We start from the raw sequence: 12,844 nt of genomic DNA, 5'->3' as shown, positions 1-12,844 counted from the left end.
TATATAAAATCCTAATATACTAGATACTTGACTTGATACTTGATATGCACATGTAAACTGAAAGCCCCTATCCCTTATCCCATCTTCCATGGCTTACAGATCCCATACCAGGGGCTGGAGATGCACTCGTTCCCCTATCCACTATAAGCAACCCAAGTCTAAAAAGAAAGATGATAAATTAAATGAGAAAGCCAAACCCAATCCAACATCTCCTTCCCTGCAGGATTATCTAAGTCTTTTCCTTATCTGGATCCATGGCAGGCTTCTTCTCAAACTCATCCTTATCCGAGAGTCTTCTCTGCCTATCACAAGCCCCCAGCTGCCTCCCCCTTCCGTATCCCCCCTATTCAATACTGGTGGCTTATTCCCATGTTATTATGACTTGTGGTATCATTACAACTATGTCAACCCTTACAGAACAAACCCTTCACTCTGCTCCAACCCTGATAACCAAAGGGCTCTTTAGGAAAACAAGATTTTGAAAATCTTTTGCCAATCAAGTTTCTGGACCAAGGTGCTGCATATACCAGTGTGAACCTCTCCAAATGACCAAGGTGAGGCCCTCAAAACCAAAACTGGGAGGTGCATTACACATGGACTGCTGACCACACTTACCGTCTGCACAATTCTTTCAAAAAGGCATCTGAAAAGTTTCCCCATTATCTCATTGGGCCTGTCCAACATAGGGGTCTCTGTGGAGAGCTGGAGCCCTTCCCGATGGCTGTGGTTACATTTACAGTTAGAGAAAGATGTAAACAGCATCTTGAAATACCAGTGTGATCTCAGCCACAGAAAATGCTTCACACCTAGCAGAGCTAAATTGGGGGAAAGTTAGAGGTTTTCAACATCAGAACTAAACTGAAAGAAAGCTAGAGGCATTTGGCATTAAGAGTGTGAATATCGGAAAGTTGCTCCTTTCATTCACCTTATTAGTTTGCTTAAATCCTTACCAGATCCGGAGACCTGTCCACAGCAGTATGTAAAAAGAGTACATTGGTGATCAGAAAGAATCAGAAACCCCCCAAAACTGGCAAATTCCCATCCACTCACCCCTCAGTGTACTTTTTTCCTAAGCCTGAAGTCCACAACACAAGCTACAGCACGGAACTGGGGCAGACACAGAAAAGACGGGTGGGAGGGTAGGGGGTAGATGGAAACTACTGTACACCGCCCAACCTACCTGAACACTGCCTCATCCAAACTACCTCAACCAGGCATAGAAAAACTCACACCCCATAATCAAAGAAGGAAAAAGAAAAAACTATATGATGGCCTCCTAGCCACTCAAGCAGCAAAATTAGACAATCAAATCTCCAATCTACTCATAACGACCCCATTCAGAAAAGAAATAAAGACTATACTCTTCAAGAAATCCCTGAAAAAATCTTAACACTACGAGTACCTTCCTTCCTCCCATCGTCTTCCTGACCCCCAGAATCAACCTGATCTACTCTACTCGCTCTGGAAATGACCAGAGATCTTCTTTTGTAACCCACCTTCTATAACTCTTTTGTAATCTGCCTTGAACCGCAAGGTAATGGCGGAATAGAAATCTCTAATGTAACGTAACGTAATGTATTACTGCTTTTATAGTTGTTGTGGGTTCTGTGGTGCATCTGTGTTGTGCACTGCACTGTTCCATTTTGTTGTCTATGTATGCACAGTATTTAAATAAAGAATTACAAAAAAAAAAATAAATAAAAAAAAATATATATATATATATATACATACAGATCTAAGCGGTTTACAATAAAATACAGGTACTTAGAAATTCCCTGTCTGTCCCGAAGGCTCGCAATCGAGCTAAAACTTATCTTTTAAAATTTCTATACCGTTTTATATCAAAATGGTTACGTACAAAAAATGTCAAAACAAATCAGCACAAGTAGAAACAGACAGCATTAATTCTAACAACAGTCAATAGGAAAATGCATCAACAATTATTAAAATAGAAAAGATATAACAACATTCCAAGAATTGTGAGGGAAAGGTACAACTCAAATAATTTTAAAAAAATATATAAAAGAAATAAAAAGAATAAAATTAAAATATACAAATAAGGCCTTTTAAGATTTTCTGTAAAAGGGATATTGTTGACAAGTTGCAAGGTTGCTATGGGCTCCTTTTACAAAGGTGCCCTAGCGTTTTTAACGCACGTATCGGATTAGCGTGTGCTAGCCAAAAAAACATCATTACTTTTGTAGAGAAGTGAGGCAAGGGAACAAATCCAATTCAGCATCTACTATTTTCTTTCAAAGCCTTCTGACTTTAAAGTATTTTTCTTCCCCAATAATATATGCAAATCTTTAGAAATCTTAGCATAGTGCTTTTTGAAAATGACTCTCCCAAGACCCTCCAAGTAGTGTTAGAGCAGCGAAGATTCAAAGAAAAATTCCAGCCAGCCAAATGCAGAGTGCACAGGGGCTGAAAATGTTGGGGCAGACAAGGGCAAAATGTCGCCTCCCCTGATGACGGGACGATGTTCAGGAAAATACTATATGTATGAATATTATTTGTGTAAACAGTTTCTGGAACCTCTGGCTGGCTCTGAGATTTGACAATGGACAATTTCCTGTCAGACAAAGATCCTGCACCGGCCAGACTTGGGATGTCCTTTTGGAACATTCCCGTTTCACTTCCGAAAGCACTTCCGCACTGAAAACACTCGGATGCAGACGGATCCTTCACAGCTCCATTAAATGAAGGCCGGTCTCACTCACCCCCTCCCTCAACTGAAAGATCCCTTGGGCCTCTTTGATTATATAGAAAGACTGCTCATCTTCAAAGATGTCTTAGTGGTTTGCAGGCTAAAATAAATTCCTTAAAAACCATAAAAGTTAAATGGTTACAATCTATAATACAAGTAACAACTCGACATTCATAATCACCCCAACACTACATTTACCTGGGTAAAAAGGCTATTTGAAACTGCCCCACCCTTCTATGGGCTGATGGTTTTCGGAGTCTGAGCCTCTGTGGACTCACCCAACCAGTCAGGTTTTCAGGATCTCTGCAATAAATCTGTATGGATGGAGTTTTATCTCGTGAACTTTTCTTGTGGGGATCCTGAAAATGTGACTGGCTAAGTATATGCTGAGAACCACTGTGACAGACTGGTCCCGGATGTATAGGAGAAATTTCAATCCAAAACAAGCTGGAGCAAAATGTAGTTGTATCACTTCTCTGTGCAACTCTTTTTCCTCACAGGTTTAAAGCACCATAAGTCGGGATCCTACTTCACTTGTTAAACAGTCCAAAAAGAAGAACATTTAGAACAGGGGTGTCCAATGTCGGTCCTCGAGGGCCGCAGTCCAGTCGGATTTTCAGGATTTCCCCAATGAATATACATGAGGTCTATTTGCATGCACTGCTTTCATTGTATGCTAATAGATCTCATGAATATTCATTGGGGAAATCCAGAAAACCCGACTGGATTGCGGCCCTCGAGGACCGACATTGGACACCCCTGATTTAGAAGAAAGAAACCCCTTTTCTCCAACAAGTCTCAACTGGCTTCAGCTCAGCTGCCACACCCCAAACACCGGACAGTCATCTTTAAACATGCAGATTCAGTTTACAAAGGTCTTGGAGAAGCTCACCCCTTTAGTGTTTTCCTGCATGGGTTCTCAGCTAACTTTCTCACTCCAGTCCTCCCCAGGGCTTCAATGCAGCCATGGCTAGCGAAGATCTCTCTCCTTCAGGATCCTCTCTCACTCAGGGGACCTCCCTGAATCGATTCCACTGGAACAAATATACTGTTCCCTGCCCGAGTTCCACTCCTCTAAGTCAGACAGGCCCTGTTCTGGCCACTTAGCACCACCTCCTGGAAGATAGCCTAACTGCCAGCCCAATGAACCAGCACCCTCTGCTGCCCACAACCACTGATCTATTGTTTTGTGTAATTACAGCTGCTCATTAACACACACACACCATAAGAAGCTGCCACCATAGGCAATTGTCTAGTCTGCTCATAGTTTAGCCAACTCTCTCCAGACAGAAAACTAGGTATTCCTAGGTTGATTACCCCTCTCAGCTCAACTATCAAATGTCTCTCTCCCCTTCCCCCCTATTTATTTTTTATTACTAAATCTTATACTGGATAGAGAAAAGGGGGCATTTCAAACCCTGAACAGCTTCCATTATTTCATATCCTTCCACACTGTTCAGGGAAAATGTGCTGGATATTCCTCCAATAATCCTCATATCTGACCCACTGCAACAAGCCGCAGACATGTCCAGCAATACAAAGTCTCGTGGTCTTTTCCATCTCACTACCCCTAGGGACGAAGGTGAGAAGGGCAGAGGATGTGTGGGTTCAAAGCAGTCCAGACTAGAATGGAAGATTTCCAGAGGCTCAAAGACCTGTGAGATAGACCCATAACCACGTACACAATAACATGGCTACCGAATGAGAAAAGAGGAAAGGGGGCGGTGAGGTGAGCGAGTGGTATATTCTAGGAAAGGGATTCTGGGCATAAAAATTAAGGTGATTTAACGATCCAGAAATGAGCCATCACTTGCTTGGGGGAACCAGTTGTCCTGTCAGTGCCTATCCCAAAACTGGCATTTGCCCACTTAAGTGCTAATATTCAGCATTTATTTATTTTTCAAATTTCATCCATCTTATCAAGCAAAAAATATCGTACAGAAAAGATCGATATACTCCAGTACATATCAAAGAAAAAAAATTCTCAAGTCCACCATTTTAGATTCAAGATTACATAAGAGCAGGATTATTAAGGAATTACTAGACTACGTAGAAAATAAAAAGGCAAAATACATCATCTGACGCCTGGTTCCCAGAGAATATCAACATTGTAAAAGCTCAAATTTCGTACTCCTTCAAGGCATTTCACGGCTAGAAAAGCAGTTAGGTGAGAAGGTTCAAAGAATGATCTCTCCCTCTACCTTTGCAAGGCTCCTCCAATAAGAGTGACTCCTGGTTTCAAGAGCAAAAACTGATGTCTTCGAGAACCATCTGGGAATATCTGGATCTTAAAACCCAAAAATTCTTTCTATTAGTTTTTTAAGAACACGTTCAAAATCCATATTTTATCGAGCAAAAATGGTACGGGGGAAAAAGTGCTCACTGCGGGCAAGGGGACAAGGCCATCCAACACCCCATGAAGCGGTGAATGGCCTTGTCTCCACAGTTAAGGGAGGAAAGGCGCGTGGTCATCGATTGCGCACAGCCCCCTCCCTCCCTCCCTACGGCCAAATCTATCTCCCTCCCTCCCCCTTACCTTCCCACACTTTAGCAAAGAAACTTACTGAAGCCGGTGAAGCCTGCTTGTCTGCAGTTGCGTGTGTGTGGGCGGAAGCTTCGCCTCTGATGCAACTTCCAGTTGCGTCAAAGAAGCTTCCGTCCACACGCACGCAACTGCAGGCACAGGCAGGCAGTCTCCGTCAGCTTCAGTAAGTTTCTTTACTAATGCGCCACAAAGGTAAGGGGGAGGGAGGGAGACTCTCAGGCCGCTGAAGGGCAGTGAGGTGGCGAAAGTTAAGGGTGGATGCTGCAGGGACGGGGCGATGAAGGGGATGGTGGTCCGGTGACGGGGCAGTACGGACCAGCATTTCTGCCAGCAAATCCTACTGTCCAAAGCCCTTTCTAATTTAATCTAATCTAATCTAAACCTTAAGTTTATATACCGCATCATCTCCACGAATATGAATATGACACGGTTTACAAGAACTTAAAAATATAGGTAGAGAAGGAAAAGTTTACATGAACTTATATGTAGAAGGGAAGAAAAAGGGGGGAGGATAGAATTACAATTTGGTGAAAAGCCAAGTTTTCAGTTGTTTGCGAAATAATTGGAGGGAGCCAAGGTTCCTCAGCGGGATGGTGAGGTCGTTCCAAAGTCCTGTGATTTTGAAGAGAAGGGATTTTCCCAGTTTACCTGCATAGTGAATGCCGACAATCAATAACCTTCCCCCAGTGATAATCAAAACAATCAAAGGGCTCTTTTCCTTATTATCAACAATAGTCTATTGACTGGGATTTTTCCTCTTATTGGAAGCATGCTATCATTTTTAAAACGCCCATCTCTAAATTCATTTTCACCAGCAAACTTCCACCTCGCTTCTAATCTTCTCTAAACTTCCAAAGTGTTTCTGAAAATTGTAAATCTGCAAGTGTCATATTTATTGGGGATAAACCCCAATGCGCTCTGTCCACAGGAACGGCCAGGACACGCCACGGAAGCCCCTTCTCCTCTGCCGAATGAACAAACTCAGGTGTAAAACCAGGGCTGAAGCAGTCAGCAAACACCATCGCCTAATCCTACTGAGCTAGGGACGAAGTTCATGGTCTTAAGAGTGGATCTCTTGCTACCGTCAGCTTCTTCTTCTTCTGGAGTTCTTGTAGCCACGATCCAGAGTCTAGGGCTTAGCGGACACATGGACTAAAGAGGCCAGACCTCACCCTTTCGAAGCTAGGCTTTGAAGCAATGGCCCCTGTGGCTGTGCCATCTGGATTCTATCAGATCCCCTCCCCCCTTCCCAGTATTTATCCCCACATCAAAGAGCAAACTACCGTAATTCCACGGCACGTGTGTTTAACCATTCTGGGGAGCAAGACATGAACCTCAAATTTCAGCAGTTCTTAAATCCGATTATACCTTATTTTATCCCCACAAGATTTGAAAATGTTAGTCCTTGAGCTAATTCTGAATAAGCTGATTAAAACACAGATTTAGCCAGACCACCATTCATAAGCTGCAACTTGAACAGAAAGTGACTGTACCAGGGAAGATCTACCATATATCACCCTTGCCTTGAAGAACCTTCACTGGTTCCCAGTTACCTTCAGCATATACTTTCCATCTTTGACACACATGGCATTCCTGTGGCCCCCTCCAATCTGCTCAGCCCACACCAACCAGCTAATTTCCTCTTCCCACTGGTCATGTTCTGCCTTTTAATTAGAGAATGACACAGGGAAAAATTTTTCCCTGTCCCCGTGGGAACTCATTTTCCCCGTCCCCCTGCCCCATTCCTGCAAGCTCCGTCCTCATCTGCACAAGCCTCAAACCCTTTAAAATCACAAGTAGCAACATTCTAGAGCTCAGCTTGTGATGTCATAATGCCTCATTCCACCAATGCCTAAGCTCCGCCCTCATCTGCACAAGCCTCAAACCCTTTAAAATCATAAGTAGCAACATTCTAGAGCTCAGCTTGTGATGTCATAATGCCTCATTCCACCAATGCCTAAGCTCCGTCCTCATCTGCACAAGCCTCAAACCCTTTAAAATCACAAGTAGCAACATTCTAGAGCTGAGATTGTGATGTCATAATGCCTCATTCCACCAATGCTCTACTTTTCATTTTTTTCACCATTAGATAGAAATGTACTCCCTCCTCACTTAAGGATAGAACAAAACGGTGACTGCTTAAAAACATGATTCTTCACCCTAGCCTTTGGCAAAATATAAGGGATTGGCCTGGAGGGGGAGGCTCAGGATTAAATCAACAGCTCTGATCTCTTCTTGCTCCTTTTCCAATGTATTATAAACTGGAAAGGAGTATAAATAAATTTTTTAAAAAATGGAAATAGCATATCTGTAAGATGTCATGCAAGATGGGACGGACCTGTGTCTCCAAAGCTATAGCTATAGCCTCAGTACCCTGAGATTGTGGGTTCAAACCCACGCTGCGCCTTGTGACTCTGGGCAAGTCACTTAATCCCCCCATTGCCCCAGGTACATTAGATAGATTGTGAGCCCACCGGGACAGACAGGGAAAATGCTTGAGTACCTGATTGTAAAACCGCTTAGATAACCTTGATAGGCGGTATATAAAAACCTAATAAACTTGAAACTTGAAACAACGGTATAGAAAATTGAATGAATAAATAAATAGTGTGAAAAGTTTAATCCTCTGATAACCAGAGTTGATACTATGATGTCACAATGCCTCCTTCCACCAATAAGAGCCCACATCATCAGTGATGTCACAATGGCTGGATTGTCCTATAATTGGCTCACTTTTGCTACATTTCAATTTCTAGAGTGGCGCAGTGGTTAAAGCTACCACCTCAACACTCTGAGGTTGTGGGTTCAAATCCAGGCTGCTCCTTATGATCACTTAATTCCCCATTGCCCCAGGTACATGAGCGTGAGCCCACAAATTATAAATGGTATATAAATGCTGAAATAAATAAAGCAAGCCATCGTCTTAAACTGGGCAAAGCTGCAGTCCTGAAAGTCGGGGGCCAGGAACCCTTGTGTAGCTGGGCACAAAATGGCAACCAGAAAACACTGCAAGACCGACAGTAAAAAATTATTTTTTATGAGTCAGGAGCTCTGATGGTCCGGTTCACCGACTCAACCAGCTCCACCAGACAGCACTAATGGATGAAGTTGTCCCACACTGAAGACATGATCACAAAACACCTGAACTGCACTGCAAAATAGTTTTAAATGGGAAACTGGAGCAGGAAGTGTGATGTCCTGGGAGACTCCTGCAGATTACCCAGCTCTCTCCTGGAGGCACACTTTCATTATGAAAATCCTGAAAACCAGCGGGTGGGAATTCCTACCCGATCTGAAAGTAAGTTTCAGCTTCCAAACAAAATCATTCATATTATACATTGTAAGAATACAATATCTCACTTTTCCAAGGAAGGCAAAAAAGGACAGTCAGAGTTAAAAGATACCTGAATGACCGGAACAGACACCCCTCCCCGTCGCTCTCTTTTTGTGTTTGAACATTGATTTTCTGCTCAGAGAATGAGCAAACACATTAAGACAACAAAGAAACCAGACCTATCAGGGGTCCAGCAATCCTGACACATAAGCCACAAGCAATCAAACCGTGCCATCAACACCCCAAGACTCAGAGCCATTAAGAGGCATCACCTCGTCCCAAACATGTCTGCTGTTCTTCCCGTCATCAGTCTTTCGGTGACCACTAAGTAACCCACCCAGGTCAAATGCAGTTCTTACATACAAGAGGCCTTTCATGCCTTAGGAGCCAGCCGGAAAGAGCCCAGCACAAGGAACACAGTGCCCTCAGTATGCCACACCGTCCTGACTACAGGCTCTCTCGGGCACTCTCTCATACCCTGCCACCAATCTCCATTGCTTGCTTCACTCTGCCACCCAATGAATTGCACTTTTGAACATTTATTCATTCAAGGCCAATGGCAACCAAGAGCGCATTACCTGCAAAATAAGCCAACGCAAGAGTCTCAGTCAGGATCATTAACCATCTCCCTTCTCTCCATGCCTACGCTACAAGAACGACTCTTCAGAGCTGTCTTTTTCTCTCCCCTTCCGGAAACCCACCTAAACTCAGTAGCAGCAGGATATCTCAAAACCCAATCTCTGGTTCTTTCTTTTTTTTTTCATAAAAATTCCACTCTCTCAGCACTTTTATTGAAAAGAAGAAATGCAACCCCCACCCTAAACCCAATCTTTGATCAAGCGTTCCTATCTCCACTCCTTCATCAGAAGTTCTCTGCTACTCCTGCAGAGCTGAAACTTGGTGCAGAGCAGTCCAATCTGTCAGGTTCTTTCCACAGGGCTAAAATCCTGTGTCTGAATTTAAAAGCAGTCTCTTTGCTCCTGGGCACATGAAAACACAGATCCAGCTGCTTTTATGTTGCTGCTGATGCCCTGTGAGAATGTGGGAGGGGGGGGCAACCCTCTGAGATGCCCATAACTCAGAGCCAAGTGGAAAGTGAGGCATGGGGGAGGAACCCAAACTATAGCTACGTGTTGCAGGGTTCCACGTTAGGAATCACAACCCAGGAAAAGGATCTGGATGTCATTGTTGAGGATATGTGCGGTGGAGGCAACTATGAAAGCACATAGAATGTTAGGAATTATCAGGAAAGGAATGGAAAACAAATATGAAAATAATATAATGCCCTTGTATTGTATGGTAAGGCCACATCATTCTGGTCACCTTATCTCAAAAAAGATATAGCGGAATTAGAAAAGGTACAGAGAAGGGCGACGAAAATAATGAAAGGGATGGGATGACTTCTCTATGAGGAAAGGCTAAAGCGACCTGGGCTCTTCAGCTTGGAGAAGAGATGGCTCAGGTTTCATATGATAGAGGTCTATAAAACAGTGAGTGGAGTGGAAAGGGTAGATGTGAATCACGTGTTTACTCTTTCCAAAACTACTAGGACTAGGGGGGCATGGGATCAAGCTACTAAGTACTAGATTTAAAACAAATCAGAGAAAATATTTCTTCACTCAGCATGTAAATTAAACTTGGAATTTTTCACTGGAGAAATGTGGTGAAATCAGTTAGCTTAGCAGGGTTTAAAAAAAAGGTTTGGATCATTTCCTAGAATTTATTGATGGACTTGGGGAAATGCACTGCTTATTCCTAGGATAAGCAGCATAAAATCTGTTTTTCTCCTTGGGATCTTGCCAGGTACTTGTGACCTGAGTTGGCCACGGTTGGAAACAGGATATTAGTCTCGATAGACATTTGGTCTATTCCAATACGGCAACTCTTCTGTTGTTATTTCTGTTGCTATTGTGGGAGCAACAAAGAAAATCCACTTGCCAGCTATAAAGAACAAGAAGCCTTCCAGATGCACATTGAGGACTCACCGCTGGCTCCTGGAGAGAACCGCCTCATCCACATCTGTAACCAGCTGCTTCTCCATGAGATACTCCCTCCAAAGAGTCTTGTTCTCCTCTTCTTGACTCAAAAGATTTTAGGCACTTTTAGGCCTCACAGTGTACGAAAACAGCACCAAGTGTATCTGAAAGAGATGCCAGAATAATTCAATGCAAATTCGAGCTCCAGGAAAAGTCCCTCCAGCCGGGTTTTCAGCATTTCCCCAGTGCCTGCACATAGATCTCCTGAACCCCCGAATGGATTGCGGCCCCCGGCCTAGATGCCACTCCTGCCCCACAGCACCCCCTACTGTTCATTGTGAGAGGAGGAGGGCACGATCCCAGCAGGCACAAAGGGACTTTCACCTCCAGCAGCCCCCGAGCCACGTTTTGCAACAGGCTGAGCTGAGGCTCGCAAAAGTTGCCCAAACGCTCTGCAAGTGCAAAGGCCGGGAGGGTCCTGCTCTCCTCCCCCGGCCACTCACCGCTGCTGCTCCCCGGCCCCCGCTCCGCTCTCGCCTCCCGGCATCGGGCTCGTTGCTGCTGCTGCTGCTTGCGATGCGGCGCCCGTACGCTCTGGGCTCCCCTCCCCCTCCCCCTCCCGATCCCGCTCCTCCCCCACCCTCTGCGCCGCTCAGTTCCGGCTCTGACCGCACGGGGCGAGAGGCAGCGGCTCTCCGAGCCGGTACCGACCCATCAGGGTCTAGCTGGGGCTCATTTTCAGAGCACTTAGACGCGCAAAGCTCCTGCCTGGCTCGGGGGGTACCTGAGGGGGGTTCCCCATTGCAGGCAGCGCTAAAGGCCAGGCAACACCAGGCCGCTCCTTCCTCTTGCAGGGAATTAACAAAGGAAGGAGAAGAAAAACAATTCCTGGTCCAAGGGGAAGGGGGAGGAGCAGCAGAAGAAAAAGGCTTTTGTTCAGGTTCCCATGGCAACCCATGGGACCCCCCCCCCCCCTTCCCCACTCACATACACACTGGGAGCGATGGATATCTTGGGATTGGCCACAGAGGCTTTCAGTTTCCTTTACAGAGCCTTTTCCCTTCCCAATTGGGGGACGGGGGAGGGGCTCCTTGGCACTGGTTGCCCCTGTGTGTCCAAAGCTGCCCTGATGCTCAGCAGGAAATGGAGCATGTGGCTAGGACCTGGGTGTAGCACCCCGAGGATGTGGGTTCAAACCCCCACTACTCCTTGTGACCCTGGCCAAGTCACTTAATCCCCCTAATAGATAGAGACAGGGAAAAAGGCTTGAGTGCCTGAATAAATTCATCTAAACCGTTCTGAGCTCCCTTGGGAATGAATAGTGTGAAAAGTGTCCGCCTCTGATAAGCAGAGCTGGTATTGTGACATCACAATGCCTCATTCCACCAATAAGAGCCAACCTCATCAGTGATGTCACAATGGCTGGATTGTCCTAGACTTGGCTCACTTTTGCTACATTTTGATTTCTAGAGTGTTGGAATGGTTAAAACCCTGAGGTTGTGGGTTCAAACCCCCGCTGCTCCTTGTAACCCTGGCCAAGTCAATCCCCCCATTGCCTCAGGTACATTAGACAGACTGGACAGACAGGGAAACTGGAACAATCTAGAAAATTGAATAAATGATTGAAAATCCAGAAGACTCAGAAGAAGACAGAGACTGAAAGCACGATAGTTACATCATCGGCATAGCTATAATGCTTAATACCCTATTTAGTCAATCTTACACCTGAAGAGGACAAGTAGATGTTGATTAGCAGTGGAGGGAGAGGCGAACCCTGGGGAACTCCACATACAGGACAAGAGCTCTCCAGATTTCACCTGATAACTTCATGAATAACATTTCTAGAAAATCCAAAGAAGTCTAAATAAAAAAAGGAGTATGTCAAGATCAAATGCACTACTTAAGTCAAGTTGCAAGACCAAAACCCCTAGTCCTCTGCTAAATAAGCCATGTATGTAATCCAAGAGAGATGCCAATACTATCTCTGTACTGTAGAAAGCTCTAAAGCCTGATTGACAATCATGTAAAAGGTCGTATTGCTCCAGATAATCTAACAATTGGAAATGAATCAATCCTAACAGCTTTACAAAGTATTGAATTCAATCTATAGGCCTAAAGTTGGATACCTGAGTAGTAGATTCTTTGTTAGTTAGGTGTCATCAACTCATGTTTGATTCCTAGCGACTAGATGAATTACAGATCTGAAAAAGAAATCGGGTTTGTGCTAGTCCCGAAAGGTCCTCCAGTATCATCGCTATGGTTGGTTTCAACTTGTCCAGCCG

At 44.5% G+C, this 12,844-nt stretch overlaps 1 protein-coding gene across 3 annotated transcripts in view; it reads right to left on the bottom strand.

The window, feature by feature from the left end:
* Positions 1–11,466, bottom strand: part of SOX13 (SRY-box transcription factor 13) — a 36,365-nt gene extending 24,899 nt beyond the window's left edge. For 2 of the 3 annotated variants that reach the window (XM_033919146.1, XM_033919147.1), the window contains exons 1-2: positions 11,066–11,166; positions 10,572–10,726 (exon numbers count right to left, since the gene is read on the bottom strand). In XM_033919146.1, the coding sequence (XP_033775037.1) occupies positions 10,572–10,627 (56 nt within the window). In that variant the 5' untranslated portion in view covers positions 10,628–10,726; positions 11,066–11,166. Of the gene's footprint in view, positions 1–10,571; positions 10,727–11,065; positions 11,167–11,346 lie in introns of those variants that run through there. The other variant, XM_033919145.1, reaches the window with a different exon arrangement.
* Positions 11,467–12,844: the final 1,378 nt, after the last annotated feature.

The sequence above is a fragment of the Geotrypetes seraphini genome, chromosome 13 (assembly GCF_902459505.1).
Source record: "Geotrypetes seraphini chromosome 13, aGeoSer1.1, whole genome shotgun sequence".
Taxonomy (NCBI): Eukaryota; Metazoa; Chordata; class Amphibia; order Gymnophiona; family Dermophiidae; genus Geotrypetes; species Geotrypetes seraphini.
Note: the sequence above shows the minus strand (reverse complement) of the source record. Positions and strands in the feature narration are given on the sequence as shown.